The 18,982-nt window shown below is 49.9% G+C and overlaps 1 protein-coding gene across 7 annotated transcripts in view; it reads left to right on the top strand.

Annotated features, from left to right (window-relative positions):
* DAB2IP (DAB2 interacting protein) overlaps window positions 1-18,982 on the top strand; it is a 148,736-nt gene that overhangs the window by 97,152 nt on the left and 32,602 nt on the right. For 3 of the 7 annotated variants that reach the window (XM_030507479.1, XM_030507478.1, XM_030507480.1), the window contains 3 exons: window positions 8,041-8,194; window positions 14,660-14,758; window positions 16,977-17,531. In XM_030507479.1, the coding sequence (XP_030363339.1) occupies window positions 8,041-8,194; window positions 14,660-14,758; window positions 16,977-17,531 (808 nt within the window). Of the gene's footprint in view, window positions 1-352; window positions 460-666; window positions 679-862; window positions 946-5,149; window positions 5,155-8,040; window positions 8,195-14,659; window positions 14,759-16,976; window positions 17,532-18,982 lie in introns of those variants that run through there. The other 4 variants (XM_030507481.1, XM_030507484.1, XM_030507482.1 and 1 more) reach the window with 4 other exon arrangements.

Below are 18,982 nucleotides of genomic sequence, written 5' to 3' on the forward strand. Positions count from 1 at the left end.
GCAGCCTTTGGAAAGTGGAGAAGGAAGCAGCCCTAAGTAGCAGACAGGGGACGGTGCCATGTGGTGGTTTTTCATTTACTAGATAGTCCTACTTTGTTCTTGATGAGTAATGGAGGCATTTGAATACGCCAGGATGACAGCAGCAGTCTGGCTCTGGGAACGTGTCGGCGTGGGCTGGGTGAGGATGGTGGCAATCGGGACAGTTGGACCATGCTGCGCAGCCATCCCCTCTGTTCTCCACCGCCTCGCGTCTTCCTCCTCCCGCACTTACCTGCTGCTCCGGGCATCGTGTGTCGTGACTCTGCACTTAAACCACCCCGCGGTCGGGCTCTGAGCCTCGCCGGGTGCGGGCTGGCGCTGAGCCTCATGCGGGGCCGGGGCGCGGGTCATGGCTCACGCAGGAGCGGGCGGCTGCTGCTGCAGGCGCTACTCCCTGCTCTGGCTTGCGCTGCTGCGAAGGTCAGTGACTCGGCTTCCCAAAATGGGAATGGCATGTGTGGGGCGGGCGGCGGGCACGGTCCCGCGGGACACACCGGGCCGAGCAGGAGGGAAGCGGCGAGGGAAGAAGCGCCCTCCCGCAGCTCTTGCGGGAATAAAGGCTGTGGAGAACCGGGTTCTCCCGGGGCTTATCACAACGCAGTGAATTCGGGCACGGGACAGGCGGGATCATGGCGAGGGGTGAGCGGCTCCGCGGCGCACCGGGGCGGGCGGCGGCTGGAGGCGATCCCGGCCCGCACCCCCTGGAGCCGGCAGCGGGGAGCGGGAGCGGGCCCGGGGCGCTCTGCCCAGCTACAGCGCAGCCAATCGGGCGGGCCCGCAGCGGCGCGGCTGCCGAGCGGGGCGGGGCGGCGGCGGGGCCGGCCCGGGGCGGCGGGGCTGGGGGCGGCCCGCCCGCGGCCGGCGGAGCGCGGCATGGCCGAGCCGGAGCGGGACCGGGCCCTGCGGGTGAGTGTCCGTGTAGCCGTGTGTGTGTGTGTGCCCCGTGCGGAGCCCCGGGCACGGCCGTGCTGCCTGCGCCTACGGAGCCAACTCCGCGCTGCAGCGCTCGGCCGGGGCTGCGGGCGGGCGGGCGGCTGCGGTCTGGGGCCGGACCCGCACGTTGCCCGGCGGGGTAAGCGGGGCCGGAGCGGGCGGGGCCGGGAGCCGCTGGACACCGGGGCCGGGCGCGGGGAGGCCCGGAGCGGGGCTGGGAGCGGGGCCGGGGCGCGCCGGAGGCCGCTGCGGCTGCTGCTGCCGCCCTCGGCCCGGCCCGCCTCGCCTTGCTTATTTTTAGCAGCGCTCCGGCCGTGATGCGCTGTGTTAAGAATTTGTTTTCATCGTTATTTATTAAAACGGCGTCGCAGTCCCGAGCAGCCGCCCCTGGCTGTAGTGCGGGAGATGGGGCTTGTGCTCTCAGTTTCCTTATGGTTAATCCATGAGGAGAGATCCTGCCTTGTGTTTTATTTGTTGCCCAGATTCTGCTTGCAGGCTTGCATTAAGCAAAATTCTCAGTGATAAAAATCAAATCCTTTATCCCCACCATGGGAACTCGTGAGTCTCGGGTGCATCCAGGGAGCACCCCGGGTTTCTGTGGCAGGGAGTGAGGGGTTCCGGGGCTCCTGGCTTTGCCTGTGCCTCCTTAGAGGTTCCCCGGGTGTTTTGGGGGCTCTGCAATCTCTGCTCACCCCAGAGACTGGTGTTGGTTCTCAGAGCCTTGCTGTGGTTGGAACTCCAGATTGGAGCGGTGGGTCTGTGGCTGCTGTTTGCATCAGATGTCCACAGATGTAGCACTGTTTATGCTGGTTTAGGCTGATGTGATAAGAAAAGGTAATTTTCTTTTATATTAAGTGTTGATTCCTGTTGAAAGCGAGATGGTGGTGCCACCCTGCTCTTGGGAAAGAGGGAGGAGTTATTCCCTCAGCTTCTTCACATTTTGATTATTGAAACTCAGGTGTATTTCTGACCCCCCTTTGCTTCTTGATGCATTTTGCTTGCTTTTGCAGTTCTTTCATGTTGCATGTTACAGACACAGCCTCTGTCCTTGCTGGTTACCCTGTGCTGGACTTGCAGGTTTGTCACTGCCAAATCTGGCAGTGGCACAATGTTAAACAAACAAATGTCCACGCTCAGGTGGATGTCATGGGTGCGAATCGTCCTTCAGGTTGGCAAAAACAACATTTGGAATCTGGTACGGGCTGAGAGAGTCCTTTTGAATGTAATTAATTCTGCTGCTGGTTAAAACTGAGAACAGCCTAAAAACAAGGGCAGGTGTTACTTAGTTTAATTACATGTCCTTTGTGTGGCTCAGCCAAGGTGTTGCATTAGGGAGGGTAAGAGGCAGCACCAGCTTCACATCATTAGTGCTCTGAGTGGTGTCTCCGAGCACCTGCGGCCCTGAGAGCCCCAAAGGCTGCAGAGCATCCCCCTCTGCTTCAGCCCGCCACAGCCCTGCCAGGGCAGAAAGAGCTGCTGGCGTCCAGAGACCTGCAGGAGGGAGTCCAGGTTTGCAGAATGTGGGGAGGGATGTGCTGCTTGCTGAGACTTCATCCATGCATCCTGTCCTACAGGAAACGAAAACATTCTGTCATCCTCTGGGAGCGTGCACGTGCTCTTGTGGTGGTGTTCTTGGTTATTCCCAGAACATCACTTTCGTGTTTATTTGTTGAATTGGAGCGGGATGAGGCACTGGGGAGGAATGGGTGAGAATCCCGGCAGTGGTCAGGAGGTTGGCAGAAGTCAGCAGCAGGCAGGGGGGTCACACTGCTGATGTGGGGATTGCTGCTGGGCAGGGGAGCTGGTTTGCAGCTGTGCAGGAAGAAACGCAGCCGTCGGACCAGTTTGGGCTCTGCAGAGAGCAGAGTCCCAGTTTATAACCAGCAGCAGCGATGCTCCGAGCCTGGGGTGGGACAGCCTGTCCCGATTGTGCTGCCCTGGAAAAGCTGGCAGAGGATGGGCTGTGATTTACTCCCATCTGTGACTGCTAAAATCCTTCTCCCATCTGATGCTGCAAATCAGTTTGGGGGAGTTGTCCACTTTGTTCTCAGCCAGAACAAAACCTAATCCCCAGGCTGGACACAGATTTAAATTCTGTCGATGCTGCATGTGGATCTCAGGGGCTGTTCCGCTGTGTGTGTGCATTCAGGATCCCTGCAGCGTGTGTGTGCTGGCGAGGGAGTGAGGGCTGCCCCAAAGACCCTCTTCCCAGCTGCTCAGAGCACAGATCTGTCTGCAATTGCAAAGCTGAATGTAGGGAATGTTTCCTGACCAGGAGACATGTCACAGAGTCAAACGTGTAACTGGGGAGATCAGATCCCTCTGTCTGCAGGGAGGCATTCATGTTGCAAAGGCCGACTGCAGCTAGTGTTAATGGGACGACTTCACCTTAAGGCCTGGACTTCCTTCTGAATTCCCCCATCTGCTTGTGCTCTCAGAGTGGAACAGTAAGAGATTTAAGAACGGCTCTTTAATTTCTTCCCTATGTTTCAGTGTTAGTTTTGGTGTCTGCTCCATCCCTCTGAGGCTCCCCAGCCAGGTTCCTTGTTTGTTTCTGTCTCTCCCTCCAAAATATCAGGAAAATTCTCATCATCAAAGCACAGAAGCAGCAGCTGGGTGGTTTCGGGCAGGTAAGGTTCTGTAATGAAAACCAATGGGGTTGTCTCTTTGAGGGCTTGTCTTCACAAGAAAGCAATTCTGGAATAAGAGTGTATGAGTTTAAACACACAAGACCTATTCCAGAAGAAGTCTGTGTAGACAGGCCCTACATCTTCACCTTCCTTGTAGCCTCGTCAGAGCATCTTTGTTCTTGAAAGAACATCGAGTCTGGACTTGGGGCAGTGCGCGTGGTGCTGCTGCTGCAGAGGGCTGGTTGCTGCCTCCGTTGATCCAAATCCAGCCTGGAGTTTGGTGAGGAGCAAATGGATTGTCCCTCCGGGCTTGTTCCTCTGCAGCCCACAAGCTCCTGGTTGGATGAGGTGTGCTGTCACAGCCTGGTAAACCTTGATGTCCCTAGTTTTGGCTGCTCTGGAGGAAGCAGGTGGAGGGGGATGGCATCCCTTCACATGGAAATGTTTTATGGCTTTCATTATTTAGAACAACAATCCTCTGTCATTGCTCTTGGGCAGTAAACCTTTCCTTTAATAACGAGAGACTGGCTGCCTCTCTGCAGGACTCTCCAGGTCAGCGCCGGTAGCAGTTATTTCTCTTTAGAACTAATGTGGTCTTTTATGAGATTTCCCCCCGCCTTCATTTCAGCTGAACTTCAGGCAAGTAGAAAGGGATTAAAATAAGGCCCGTGGCAAAAAGAACCGAACGTGCTGCTTGGAAAGAGGGTTTCCTGCTGTGAGACTTCTCTGGGCAGCTGCCTGTTCCCACCATATTAAAACAAAAGTGTAGGAGCTGAATCTGACCAGCTCACGTAAGCTGGGACGGGACCTGGAATACACAACGAATTATTAGAGCAGGAGAGTGGATGGCCCCAGGGGCAGTGTTTGAAAAGTGATGGTAGAGAGATGAATTTGAACAAAGTACCTCTGTCATCTTGGAAGTGTATGTACACAGTAAGCAAATGATGTTCCAGGTGAGTTTGCCTGTTAGGATGTTGGATGGTTAAGGAAGAACACGAGTTTACAAAGGCTCTGGTATCCCTGTTGCCGTGGGTGCTGCTCCCTGCCCACGCTGCGTGAAGGCAGGGCTGAGGAGTATCCACCTCCTGCTTGTATTGCTGCTTCTGCCCAGGGGGTTGTCACATTGTGTGTGTAGTATTTCTGCACTTCTTCATCAGCGAGTGGAATTGCTGGGAGTTTTTTTCGTATTTGCCAGCCCTTGCCCAGTAAATCATCTTTGGATGACACCCTCCACATCTTTTGTGGCCTGATGTAGTGCAGTTCTTGCTCAGTGTAACACAAACACAGCGGGCTCATGTTTTCCCTTCCCAAAGTGGGGCAACACCGAGTGGTCCTTCCAGTGAGCAGAGTGCTCTCGCCCTCGGAGTCGGGGAAGCAGCTTACAGCCTTAGCAAGACCTTTTCTTACTGTTAATACAAAAGGAAGTCTGTGGGAGCTGTGACAGGGACTTGCAAACATCTTCCAGTAAATGGCCTCCTGCTGCAAATGTCATGTTGTTACCAAAGGACACGAGGAACGCGCTCTCCTCTACAACAGGGTATGAAAATGAAAGGTCTGTGTGTCCTTTGAAGACCGGTGGTGTGTGGCCCTTCCTGCGTTCCGGAATGTCTGCAGACTCCCTGGACTGCCGTGGGTTAAGTGCCGTAGCATCAGGGCTGGCTCTGGGGTGCTGGGGAGAGGATGGGACCAGTCACCCTGTGAGGATGCTCTGCAGAGACAGCTCTCATCCTGCTCTGCCAGGCTGCCTCTGGCACATCCCTTCTGCTGGGATTTCAAACCAGAGTCTCTAATTAATGACATCTCCCCATTTAGCTCTTGATACACAGACAGATGCTGAGCCTTTTAGGGCTGATTGGAGACCTGCAGCGCTCCCTCTGTACAGTGCAGCTTCTGCTGAAAAATGGTTCTGTTGCTGACCTGGGTTGGATTTGGTCGTTCAGGAATAAGAGACATCGTGGGAGCGGGTCCTGCCGAGGCAGGAACCTGACAAACAACCTCCTGCCTAAGGAAAGTCCCGTTAATTTTAGGATTCCCAGAGGCATATGTCAGAGTATGGAGGGATATAAATATGCATTTGCTGAATCTGGTGAGAACATAATATGTCCTGAGAAGCTCTCCCTTGGTAATTCTTCTTCTTGCACATCCGCACTCCCACCCGGGGCCTTGCAGCTGCAGAAGTTTTACATGAAAAATAAACTTGTTTTCTTTTAATTTTAACAAAAATTCTTAGGCCAGCACAAAGCAGTCCAGCTCAGCGATGTACATCTTTGTGTTACACTGTGTAGCTCCTGAGTTGTGGGTTTAGTTTATCCATGTTTATGTTTGTCCACACGAGAATGCAAGTTTCAGCTTGTTGACTTCTTTAATTTCTTATTTCAAATATGGAAATAAGATTTACTCTAAATGCCTTGATTCTGGGCTTGGTGAGCAGGCTGTATTGTCAGTTCTTGAGCTGCTGGATATTAGTTCTGCTCTCAGTGTCCAGAGGTAAGTTGATCTGTCTGCCTGTATTAGAGTTAATTTCCATTATCATTCAGAGGGAAAGAATATGGACCCTTTTCTGTAAAAATAGTGGAAAATTGCCACAAAGTACTGGGAAACGACTGTGCTCGGTTCCTAGAGATCAATTTATTCACCATAGAGATCTGGGGTGAGTGGGCAGTTTAGAGAATCGCTAATGGGATGGAGAGCCTTTTGCTTCAAAGGCACCGCTGCTGATCCAGCACTGGGCTGTGCTAACCCAGGCCTTTAGCACCCGTGGGCTGGGGGCTGTCCCCTCAGGGGTGGCTGTGGTGTCTGGGCTGGCTTTCTGCAGATGCCCTCACAGGTACCACCACGGCTGGTCCTGGCTGTGGCCTCTGTGGATGCAGGGAGGTGCCTGGAGGCTGTGCTGTGCTGGCACCCTTGGGCAGCGTGTCCCCAGGCTGGTTATCCTGTGGTGCTGCCGCAGGAGCTGTGGCTCTCCAAGCCATCCATTTAGCATGCTCAGCTGGAGAACCCAGCTGCAGGCTGATCCATTATCACCTGGGGGCTCATCCACTGCATGAATCTTAATGGCAAATCTAGAGCAGCACCTGTTTATCTTCTGCTGCTGTTTATCTTAGCATCCCCTTTGGCTGGTCTCTAGGTTCAGCCTGGCGTGTGATCCCCTGGAAGCTATGAATTTTGCATGTGCTATTGACATTTCGCTGTGGTTTGGTCAGCTTTATTCTGGAGAACGACAAAACTCAACACACACAAAGCAGGCTGAGAGTATACTGGGAGCATTGTTTCACTCACAAAACCCATGCTGAGAATATCTCAAACTCCCCTTACTTGTGTCCTTCTGCGCCTTTGAAGAAGATGTTGTGCTCTCCGTGTAGACAGAGGGACTCGTGGTCTCTTTGGAAGACCCTAAAGTGCCTGACAGAGGATTTAAAGGTCAGAGTTACCGGGATCAGAGCTTTGTGAGCTGGCTGCAGTAGGAACATTTTACATGGTGCAGGCTATAGAGGAGGCATCTGCTCCGTTGCTCTCAAGTTATTTTTCTCTTGCCACTTTCTGGTTTTGCTGTTTTCCGTGGGACTACCTAGCTGTGTTTTTCCCCCCTAAGCTCCCTGGTTTTGCTTTAAGAGTTATAGCACCATTGATTGTATTGGCTGTCTCGAAAATGGTGTGCTGCTTGCTGTCTGTGGGCTCCCTGCTGCTAAATGCTGCCAGTGGGACTCCAGAGCATTTAGATCAATCGATAGGGCTATCATGGCCTTATTTTCCACACTGTCCTTGTCCCAGGTGTGTAACACACGAGCCCTCGGGCTGGTGGTGCAGCGTATGGATCCAGACACCAGCTGCAGCAGTGAGAGGGATGAGTGAGCTTTGGTGGGGAGGAAAGGTTCCTGTGCATGGGAATAGCAAATGTGGGTCTGGGGTTTTACAAGGGCTAAAGTCACTAATTCATCCCCATTTGCAGGTAACTTCCTTCTGTCAGTAGGGTCTGGGTGCTGTGAAACACCAGGATATACAGTAGGATGCTAATGGGATCCCCACATGTGTGTAAACCCGTTCCTGCCCCAGCAGTCGGATGCTGCAGACCCAGCTGTGGGACTGATGAGCACAGTGGTTCCTGCTGGAGCCAGCCACATCCCTGATGTACTGCAGCCCACCTAGAAACAACAGGCATGATGGACATTTAGAGACACGCTCAGCTGGGCAGAGCCCCACAGTCTGCACACCTCTGATAATGTAGTCCTGGCAGCATTAGGGCTTGGAAAACCAGCCTGGAATAGAACCTGCTCACCAAATTATAAATGGGGCAGAGTAGCAGTCCCTGCTATTCTGGGCCCTCTGTTATCTCAGGGCAAAAAATTCCCAGGAATATTCTGCAGTTGTTGCTAACAGATGGACTAAATAATGTCTGGCGAGGAAAGCATCCACTGATCCCATTCCATTTTTCCTCTAGATCCCATCTAATGCCGAGGCTGAAAGAATCGCGCTCCCACGAGTCTTTGCTCAGTCCCAGTAGTGCTGTTGAGGCTCTGGATCTCAGTATGGAGGAAGAAGTGGTCATCAAGCCGGTCCACAGTAGCATCCTGGGACAAGACTATTGCTTTGAGGTAAGGAGCCTTTCTGTCTGTCTGTCCGGGGCCATTCCTGCTGTGATGGGGCTGGCTGGGGAGCCAGGTGTGCGTTTGCACCTTGGGCTCTTGCTGTTGTAAAACGTTACTCGTTTGAATTGCTACACAGAGGCCATTTCATAGGCAGAAAATTATTCCCGTCTTTCCAAGGGGGATCATATCCACAAAATCAGAGCAATAAGCTCTTTGCCTTGTACCCATTGTTGCAGCAGAGCTTGCTGCCACCACAGGTGCTGAGCTACTTCAGGCTGTGTATTAGCAGAGCATAAACGTGTAGTTTATGTTCATACAGATAGGAGAAAGTGCTAATCCCTCCTCAGTGCTCACAAAGACATTATTCGTGGTCACAAAGCTGCTGTTCTGTTGTCAGTGGGAGTGTTGAGGACTTGGTCTAGCAAACCGAAGCTTCACTTGTTTGGGTAAATAGAAAAATCTGTGAGTATTTCAATTTTCTTTTAACATCTGCTGTGGCATGTGGTTGGGTCTGCACTAGTGGGAGGTAGTAAGACACGTACAAACCAGTCTGTTGTTGGATAATTCAGTGTAGTATGTCTTGGGAATCATTTGTCCTGCATTGTGGATGGCAAAGTAGTATTGCTTATGGCAGTGGCTGGGTATGGAACTGGGAAGTGGTTTTCTTACAGTAATAAGGTGGTCGATACTGTGAAGAGAAGGTTTACCTCTTTGTACTTGGGCACAGAAGAGCAGGTAAACGGTATATCCATGCTTGGATTGTACTGCAGGGGTGGCGGCACTGCAGGTTTCCCTTGAGTGGGCAGCGCTGGCTGAAAACAGCCTTGTCCAAGAGGAGTCCAACTGGAGAGGTGAAGATTCTTTACTGACATTAGCACACTTTGAAAGAAATGAATTAAAAGTTCCATCTCTGACAATACAAGCAGGTAACACACAAACAGACGTGCAGAAACCAGCCCCGAACATCAACTCAGAAGTGGGCTGAGGTATAAATTTTCCAGTGCTGTTCATTCTCTGTAGAATTGAACAGCAGGTCAGGAGGAGAACAGTTTTGTAAATTATATGGCCTCTATTACATTCCACTCAAGAAAGATAAAATGAAGCTAGATGGAAAATAGATGTGACATCCATAATATAAGAGTTGTTTACCAATTCTGTTCAGTGCACAAGAGCAGAGGAAGGGATCTGAACAGTACTTGCAGAAAGTTGACTGTGAGAGAAATGGCACAAGTCGTGCACTTGTGAGGAGGAAGAAAATCTTTATTTTTAAGTGAGTTGGATAAAGAAGAGTCATACAGAAAAAAGAACATGTTAATTGCTGCTCTGCACATCCTGCAAAGGAAAGGAAGAATGCCAGAAAACAAAAGGGACATTGATTTGTAACTGACGGTTACTCATCAGCCAGCTCCAGCGGGAAGGACCGAGGTGGGAGCTAAATGTCATGTTGTGTTAATGTGTTCGTCTTTGATCTCCAGAGAGCCTCTTTCAAACCCAGAGTGAGGTCAGCACTGGAATGGGTTTGCAGATCTCCTGGATCCCTTGTGGGTGGCAGGCAGGGGCCACCTCGCTGCTTGAATGTTGCCTTCAGTTATCATTATGTCCTGAGGGTCCTGTCTATGGCCAGTGATCCCAAGTCCTTCAGCATTGCTTTATCTGAAAGTGCAGGCAAGGTTTGGTGAAGACTGCTGCCACCCTTCAGTGGAGGCTCAGCAAGGAACAGTAAAACCTGTGGTGGTTCCTGTGGCCTGGAACCGGGAAAGCTCTGCCTGACATCTGCATGAGTCTGAAAGGAAAACTGAAGCTGCCGAGTGTGGGAACACTGAAGAGCGAGAAGCTCAGCTGATGGCCTGGAAAAGGAGCCCTCACCAAGAAATGTTGAGTGAGAAGGGCCTGAGGACAACAGGAACCGAGATACTTTCTGCACAGGGGATTGGGAAGCTGCTGCCGGTTGGTAGCGGTGTCTTGACTCTGTGCTTTGAGGCTGTTGTGGATCTCTTCTCTAGAGAGATCTGTCAGGAATGGCCAAGTTTGCTGTCTCAAATTAAGAAGTGAAGCATCGCTGTTGGGCAGTGCCAGCCTTACACAGCTCCTCACCACCTTCCCTTTGCGCTGGTGTCCTCGGGCAGTGGACAGCCTGGGAAGCTGCTCCCATCACCAGCTGCGGTCTGTTAGGTCTCACTTGTGCCAGGCACAATGAGCCACAGCTCCTCCTCCACCGAGCTGCAGCAGCAGCCTCATGGCTTGGAGAACAAGATGGCAAGATCCGAGATGGCTGCAGATGGAGTCGCGCTGAGAGGGCAGGTTCAGAGCGGGAACTGGCAGTGCACCCAAAGGGAGACAAAGGCGAGAGGTGCCAAAGCCATCTGCAGTGGAACAAACCCAAGTGGCTCTGTTGGAGGCGGTTGGCTGTACGGAGGTGCAGTGGGATTGTTTCTTTAGCTTGACTAACCTGCATTAAGACGTGCTAAAGCTGTTTGCTCAGCTGGGCTCTGCCGGGGTAAGGAGTCAGCAGTAATGCAGAGCTTTTCAACTGCATTTGGCTTTTCCTGCTTATTTAGTTCTATGAAACTTGCTTTTTCCTGTGTCAGTACTTGGCAGTTGGTATTTACTTGTTTTCTTGATTGATTTTTTTTTTTTTTTTTTTTTAAAGTTACTCAGCATCATCTTCTTTCTCCTTATAAGACTTCCCAGCCAGCATAACCAGCTAGTGCCAGTGCAAGTGCTAAATACACAGAGGGCATCTTAGCCCAGTGGAACAGATTCGGAGTCCAGAGCCTATTCCTGGCTTGGCTGTTTGTGGGGTCCTGCTGACTTGGGCCAGGCAGAGGGATTAGGACTGAAGAGCTCTGTTCCTGCCTTGGCAGACCCAAGTCTTGCCCTGTTGCCCAGCTCATGTCTGGGCTGTCGCAGGATATAGCGGAGGGATGGAGAGCAGCAGAAAGGAAAACTGTAGTTGCTCCAATACAACTGGAACCATGTTGCCTCATCCTGGCCTTGCTGGAGCAAGGGAGAATTTAGCAGAGATAAATTTAGCTCCACTAAATTTAGTCCAGCTGTGCAAATGTTCACCAGTGCTCACGTGGCCCCGAGCAGCCGACACGGCTCTGCAGGGCTGGTTTGTCCTTCTGCACTTGGCCACAGTGGCATTGACCAGCTTGAGCCTCAGCTTTTCCTTTTGAACACTGGGAGATGAGCAGCTTCAGTAACTCAGTTGTCATCTTCTGTTCTTACTCCTGCGAGATTCCTTCAAGTGGACTTTGAGGAACCCATCCTGGACCTAAGACGTTCTGTCTGACTTAAGAGATCACCCAAGCAAGGACTGTGGGTAGTGCATATGAATTTAGAAATGAATGAGTTATACTAATTGAGCTTATCCTGTACATTAATAGTGCTCTAGCATATCCAAAATCTTCATGAGACCAGAATACTCTCTTTACAAAGTTAATATCTCATGAAGATCACTAATGGCATATGATGTTTAGGTCACAGCTCAAAGCTGGGATGTTATTTCAGATCTGGGGAAATCAGTATTTTTGGTCACACGTGGTAGATAAGACCTTCAACTCCCATCAGATCAAGAGGGCTTCATATCTGACGATGTTCCTCTTCTCTCACTGAAGTATGACAGTTATGGGGCTTTTAGGGTTTGAGTGATTAGTTAATTGATAATAGTTTTGGTATTGAATCATAAATTTTACCATGATAACCCAGTGATAATATGTTGATTTAAGTGTGGCAAGAAAATATACCAGATATTCAGTGTAACAGAGAGCTGGTAAAAAGATGACATTTAATGAACAGATTCAATAAAAGGACAGCTAAATTGCATGCTTGTTTATTTGGATATGAGTGCTCTATGCAGCTGTGGGATCTATGTGTGTCACCAAGGAGAGCTTGTCTTTAAGAGAGCATCTTTCAACAGCAATCAGAGAAGTCTTAATTCTCTTTTATGATGGAGCTTCCAGGTTTCCTACCACATTCCCTAGATCCAAGAGCACTGTTTTCAAATGCATTTGTACACCAAACTCCCATCAAAACAAAAGAGCTGAACAAAAAGCTAGGTGAGAAATGGCCTTTGAGGCAATGGACTGATGGTGTAGTTTACTGGAAAGTGTATTTGACCTACTCTGCCTTTATTAACTGATTTCTAAGCACTTGGTAGGGACTGAATTTTGTGACCTTAGAATGTCAGTGGGAGGGTTTTCCCATGGTGGGGTACCAAAACCTGACCACAGCACGTGTGGAGTGTTGCAGCTGTACCGGGAGTGACAGGATTTTAATGTTTTGGAATTGAACACAGATGGGTTTGAGTCATTTACAGCTGAATTAAATGGGGCAAATAAGACAGGGCTCAAGTTGTCAATTGTTAGGTTCTTGTCTGAAGAATGGTTTCAAAGCCTTAGAAATAGCAACTAGGGAGCTATCTGGAGCAGTGCTCATTTGCTGCGTGCCTTCTGTGTTACTTCAGTGCAAGTTCTGGTCTTAAAAACTGTTGCTAAGTGGTGCTTCTGGCATCTTTGTGTTGGAAATTCGGTGTTAAGCACCACACCAGCAGTGCGTCAGCTGTGTGTTGCTCCTCTTGAGGTGTCATTCCCAGTCGAGAAAAGGATCAAGATGCAGAACTGCCATACCCTCTGGCAGAGCAAGGCATAGGGATCACACACCACGGGCACAGTCTTGCAAGTGGTACATCTCTTGTGCCACCAGAAGTCCCTTTGTGAAGGGTCAGGGACAGTCGTTCACGTGAGCATCCACAGCAGCGAACAGGAGGTGGAGCAGGCTGGATTTGTGATGGGAAGCTTTGAGGAAGCTGGAAATACACTGAAGCAGAAAGGGATGGTGAAAAGATCATACTGCTGTGCCTACTAATATGGAGTCTTCTTCAGAATAGAAGATAGCTTGTGCTCAGAAGAATATATGGTTTTACAGGGGAGAGGGTAAAAGCATGTGAGGACAGGGAAGAGTGATACCCCGAAGAGAGCTTCTGGGATATCAAGGGTAGGAAGATTTCTTGCATTTGCTGTGTAAAGACAAGGATGGGCCTCTTCTCCTTTTGTCCTGGTTAGAAGATGTCTTGTTCAAAGGCAGGATGTGTTCAACTCATCATTGAGATTAGCTAATGACAAATCTTAGCAAGTGCCAGCTCTGCTGTAAGAACAGGTTAGGCTTCTGGGAGATACATGAAATTAAAGGAGATTGTATCTCCCAGCAGCAGATAACCCAGCGTGCAGTGTGGAAACACAAACACTCTGAAATGATAAAGTACTCAGAAATAATTCTGCAGGTTGAGACTGGTGGAAATGAAGCTCAAGGGGACTTATTTATAGTACTAGCCAGGTCCCTTTGGCCTGCATCAGAGATGTACATAAAGAATATTACTGGGTGTCACCGAAAGCAGTGAATGCAGAGAAGGGCAGAGCTTGTGGAGGGCTTTATGGGCAGCGTAGAGTTGTGGTACCATGATCACGGGCTGTCAGCTTCCCAGCAGGGCCTGGAGGAGACAGTGGCTTGAGGAATATCTGAATGTGAGAAGATGCAGAGAACTATTGGCTTTTTATACCTTGGCTCAGTAATTGATGCCAAGGAAGCTTGGTGTGGTGGATAGGAAGAAATGTTTGGTGCCTGTCATCCTGGAGGGGCTGCTGGGCAGCAGTTGCTTTAGTGGGCTCTCAACGTGGTTGTTTCTATGTGGTAGCAGGGATGTGATAAGGAATGAGGGGCATTTGCACCACTGGAAATGTCACTGCTGTGATCATGCCTCTTCAGAACATGTCTATGGAATCCCAGCGGCCAGAGAAGGTCACACAAATACTGCAGAAAGACCCCTTGGAAGCACGAGAGGAGGGCTCAGCAGCGCTTCACCACCCATCTGCAGGTCCTGGAGTCCCAGCCTGGCTCTGCCTGGCAGGGGACAAGGTGTTGTGAGCGTGGGAATGCCTCTGGCTGGGCTGCAAGTGCTGCTTATACTGCTGCCAGGAGTGGGGTGTGTGTGCTTGTCCCCATGTTCTTCACAGCATGGTCTTCAGAAGCAACACGACACGAAGGGGGAAGGTGGGAAATCAGCCTTCCCAGGCCTGATGTTCTGCTGAAAACAAGGAATGGGTGGTTACTATCACAAGCTTTGGGCTGAATCTGGAGGAGTGCCAAGTGGTTGCAGTTTATCTTTAGTTCATGTAAAGATTTGTACTCTCAGTTGTGGAACTTGGTGGTTTAGTGTCGCATGTCTACTGTTTTCTGATGCAGAAGAGGAGAAGTAGTTGGAATTTGCTTCCATGATCATTTCTGTGACATAGTTGCCCTGGTTTTCCGCCAGCCTTAGGGGCTGTTGCTTCGTGCTTGGGTAAAGCTGTTTACTTAAAATAAAACATATAATAAAGAAATCCACTAGCATCTTTCCTAACTCCCCCTCTCCCCCAAGACTGCAGCCTGCAGTGTGCTGGTCAAGCCATAATCCTGTTCCTTTCCCTGTAGGTGACGACTTCATCAGGAAGTAAGTGCTTCTCGTGTCGTTCTGCAGCAGAGCGAGATAAATGGATGGAAAACCTGCGGCGTGCCGTGCACCCAAATAAGGTAGTGGCTTTGAGGAATTGCCTCTGTTAGAGTTCACTTCCTCGTTATTACATTTTATAGCCCAGTGCATAGTAGCAGCAGGGGACATATTGTCATTACACAGTGAGTAAGTGTAACTGTGGGTCAGCCTTTTTCCATATTGCTTTCTCCCACAATTATATTTACAGGCAAGTGCCAATTACTTCTTCCCCTCTTTTCTCAGCACTTGCTGCTTCAGCTGTTGCTGAGGATTGATCAGACCTGAAGCATCTTCAGTCTTGCTCTGTTACTGATGGTACTTGCTGCATACATAGGACTTTCCACTTCTGGGAGCTCGGGAAGCTCTCAGGTAGCTGCCAGCAAAGTGACAAGTCTGAGTAGTCTGAAGAGTTCACAGAGCACTCTTCCTCACTCTGGTAGTACTTGTGGTGTCTGCTTTAGTGATGGAGAAACTCAGCTGCCCCTCACAGTGAGTTCTCCGAGGCAATAGCGGAATCTACCTTTCCCTTCTCCAGTCACTTGAATGGCAAAGTCATCCCCTTTGGGATCTACAGAAACAAATCCTTCTCTTCACTAGAACACAGGGACACCCAATATGCGGTTTTATGGCGCACTAAGACCAAGCACATCCTAAATTAAAATCCACAGCTGCTTCTCCCTCTCTGCACTGGAGTTGGGTAACAGAGATTGATCAGGATTGATCAGCTGCAGGATTTCATGGCTGATGAGTTCTATCAACAAGCCTTTTTCTGCTGATCAGAGAAGACACAAATGATGGGACCCTGTGAATTCATTCCTGGCATCAGAGCCACATAACTGCATACAAGTTAGGTCCAGGCCTGGCAGGTTGCTGAAGGAGCCCTCTGTGTCGGAGTTGATTGTTCCCAGCACAGTGCCAAATGTCAGTATAAAAGGTTTCCTTCAGGATCCTAACAGGAGCAGTAGAGGGGAGAGGTGGACTGCTGCCTCCAGCAGCATGTTCCTGTATGGGGAGTTCAGTGACTCTGATGCTTTCCAAGTGCAGCAACCTGGTAGTAATGATCCGAAAGAGCTGTGTAAGGTTTGCGTGGTCACACTCACCATGGGAAAAGTCCCAGGAATGTGAGTTGGGGCTGGGCACATCGTTATGGCTTTGAGATGGTAGCGTTCAGTGCAAATTCATTTGGAAGTGTGCCCTCAGCTCAAAACATGCCATTAACTGATGGCTAGTTTTCCATCTTTGTTTGAGTTCATAGACAATAAACTCTCAGTATCTGACTTGATATTTCTGTCAGGAATTCAGTGTTCTTGTGTAGTTCCTGCATGTACTTCCTGAACCTACAGTACCCCATTGTGGACTTGCAGCAGAAACGTTCCTGCCCAGATTCCTAGGCAGAGCAGAGCCAGCCGTGGTGGCTGGTTCAGTGAGGGGTTTCCAAGCAAAGCAGGTTACTGCAGAACCCCTCACAGTGGTTTTCAGTTGCAAGTGCTTTATCTTTCAAGTCTCTCCTGCAACAAATGCCCCTGGATATTCTTCCAGGATGAGGTCAGCATCACTGGGGAGCTCTTAAAGATCCATAGTGTCCTTTTCTCTGTTATTGTTTAAAAGATATCCAAGCCACATTTCTATTTCTGGATTGTAGTGATTCTCCTGTGGGACTCTCTCTGTCTCCTGATGTTCTAGTTGGGTGCTCTGGACATCTGCCCTAAAATCATGAGGTTTTGTAAATGCTTCTTTCCCTGCCAGAGGTGGTTGCATTCCAGCCATGGATGAGGTGATCCCTGGGTGTGTGTTCAGATCCCTTGATTGTTGCTCTATTACAGTAGAGAAAACAGACTCCAGTGGTGCTGCAAAGCAGCTGTACTAAAAAGGGGGGTGGTTGGGAGATACCTGTAATACAGCTTCTGTTCTTCAAAAGCCCATTAATGATCAGTGAGGTTCTTCTGGTTTCTACTGAGGCCCTCTTGGCAGTGAATGGGAAATGGTACATTTATGATTTGGAAGGGTTTTATCTTCCTTGTTGCTTATATTAATTGGCACCAACAGACACGGAGAGCATGGTGATATTTGGAAAATTAACATAAGTAGTGTTATTATGCAGATTCCTGAGAGCCAGTATTTCCTTAAAATAAAATGTAATTAAGTCTCTGCTCATTTAGCACATCCGAAATAATTAACTCCTATCTCCAGTTCTGTTGTGCTTGGCTTTGTGGTTTGGGTTTTTTTGGTGACCTTTTTTCTTTTGCATCTGTTTTTCAGGACAACAGCAGAAGGGTAGAGAATATGTTAAAGTTATGGATTATTGAAGCCAAGGACCTGCCAGCTAAGAAGAAGTACTTGTGTGAATTATGCCTGGATGACGTTCTTTATGCACGAACTACCTGTAAATTGAAAACTGATAATGTCTTTTGGGGGGAGCACTTTGAATTTAATAACCTCCCATCACTGAAAAACATTACGGTGCACTTATACAAAGAGACTGACAAGAAGAAAAAGAAGGACAAGACCAATTTCATTGGCCAGGTGAACATCCCTGTCAGCTCCGTCACGGGCCGGCAGTTCGTAGAGAAGTGGTACCCGGTGGTGAGCCCCAACCCGGGCAAGGGCAAGTCCCCAGGGCCCATGATCCGCATCAAGTCGCGCTACCAGAGTATGAGCATTCTTCCCATGGAGATGTACAAAGAGTTTGCTGAGTACATCACTAACAATTACATGGTGCTGTGCTCGGTGCTGGAGCCCTCGCTGAGCGTGAAGAACAAAGAGGAGATGGCATCTGCACTGGTGCACATCCTGCAGAGTACAGGCAAGGCCAAGGTAAGACCCGTTGTCATCCCACCGGAGACCATCGGGAGTAGACTCTGTGTTGGGGTTTGAAATCACCACATGAGTTGGGCTTCAGGCCTAGCTATCCATACACTCTAATTTTGCTTTTAATTACAAACAGGTTGCTAGCAAATTGCAAACTGCTTAATTAGCAAAGAGGTCAGTGGGACCTCAAGATACCAACTGAGTCATTTTTCTCCCTTCTGGAGGCTGAGAGTCCAGGCTCTTGCCTTATGATCAGTGAAAGTAAGCGAGAAGGCACTTCTCAGGGATGAAATGGAAGCGATGCTGGCTTAAGCTAAGCAGCCTGTGTGTGCTGGGTATTCCTGCACTGAATACCCAGGGCAGTTCAGTCTGTGTGGACCACTCTGAACATATTCATAGCTGGGAATCTCCCACCAGGTTGGGAAGGAGGCAGAGAGTGGGATTTACTCCTGGTTGTGATCTGTGAGGATACAGGCAGGATGAGCAGAGCTGGGAACTCCCTTACTGGACAGCACAGGCAAGCACTGTGGTCCCCAGCACATGAGACATGGAGTTGTGTGACCCTTCTGCTGCAGAGCATCCTTCATCCCTGGGTGGCATGGCAGGCCGTGGTGAGCAGTGTCAGCACTGCAGGAGTTAAGGCATCAGTGTTTTCTCTGTTAAGATCTCCCTGACCTCTGCAGGGGGAGCTGGGGAAGAGCAAGGTTTCCAAAGCTTTTGCAGTGCTGAGGAGACATGAGCCCCTCACCTGAGGGGGAATCGCAAGGCTCTGCTTCCTCCGCAGCTGCCATTGCTGCTTGGTACCACGGCAGGGTTCATGGATTAGATTTAATTACCTTCTGTTGGACAGAGAAGTGGCTTGGCCTCCTGATCTGGTTCAGGGCAGGCAAAGCTCACTGAGAGGATTGTGCAGCCATGGGCCTGCTGTTGCAGAGGCAGGGAAAATAGCTGTTAAAGCCTTCCTTATCCCAGGCAGCAGTGTCAGGCCCCAGCAGCACAGGGAAGGATTGCAGTCCTGCTCCCCTTGGCTTTGTTGCCCTCAGAGGTGACAGAAGTGGTTCACAGCATGTGAAATATGCTCTGTGGTTACACAAGGGAGCATCGTAGGTGTCCCCTCCTCACTCCTTGTGCCAGGGCTTTGGACCCATCAGTGTGTGGTTTCTGGGCACAGCCCTGCCTTCTGCTGGCACCACTCCTCCTCATGAACCATGGGCTCTGCTGCCCCTCGCCCACTAGTGCCAGGGCTCTTGTTGGAATAGCATTCCATGAAGGACCGTGTCCATGGCTTACACGGTTCTGGTGCAGAAGGCTTCAAGTGTCACCCCAATTTCAGTCACCATAGATCATATGTTGGCATGGCTGAGAGCTGTTGTCACTGTTCCTGCTTTTTTCCTCTTCTCCTCAGTACTGGAGAGGCTCCAGAGAGAGCAAGTGTGTTTCCAGACATGTGTCTGCAT

The sequence above is a fragment of the Strigops habroptila genome, chromosome 15, assembly GCF_004027225.2.
Source record: "Strigops habroptila isolate Jane chromosome 15, bStrHab1.2.pri, whole genome shotgun sequence".
NCBI lineage: Eukaryota > Metazoa > Chordata > Aves > Psittaciformes > Psittacidae > Strigops > Strigops habroptila.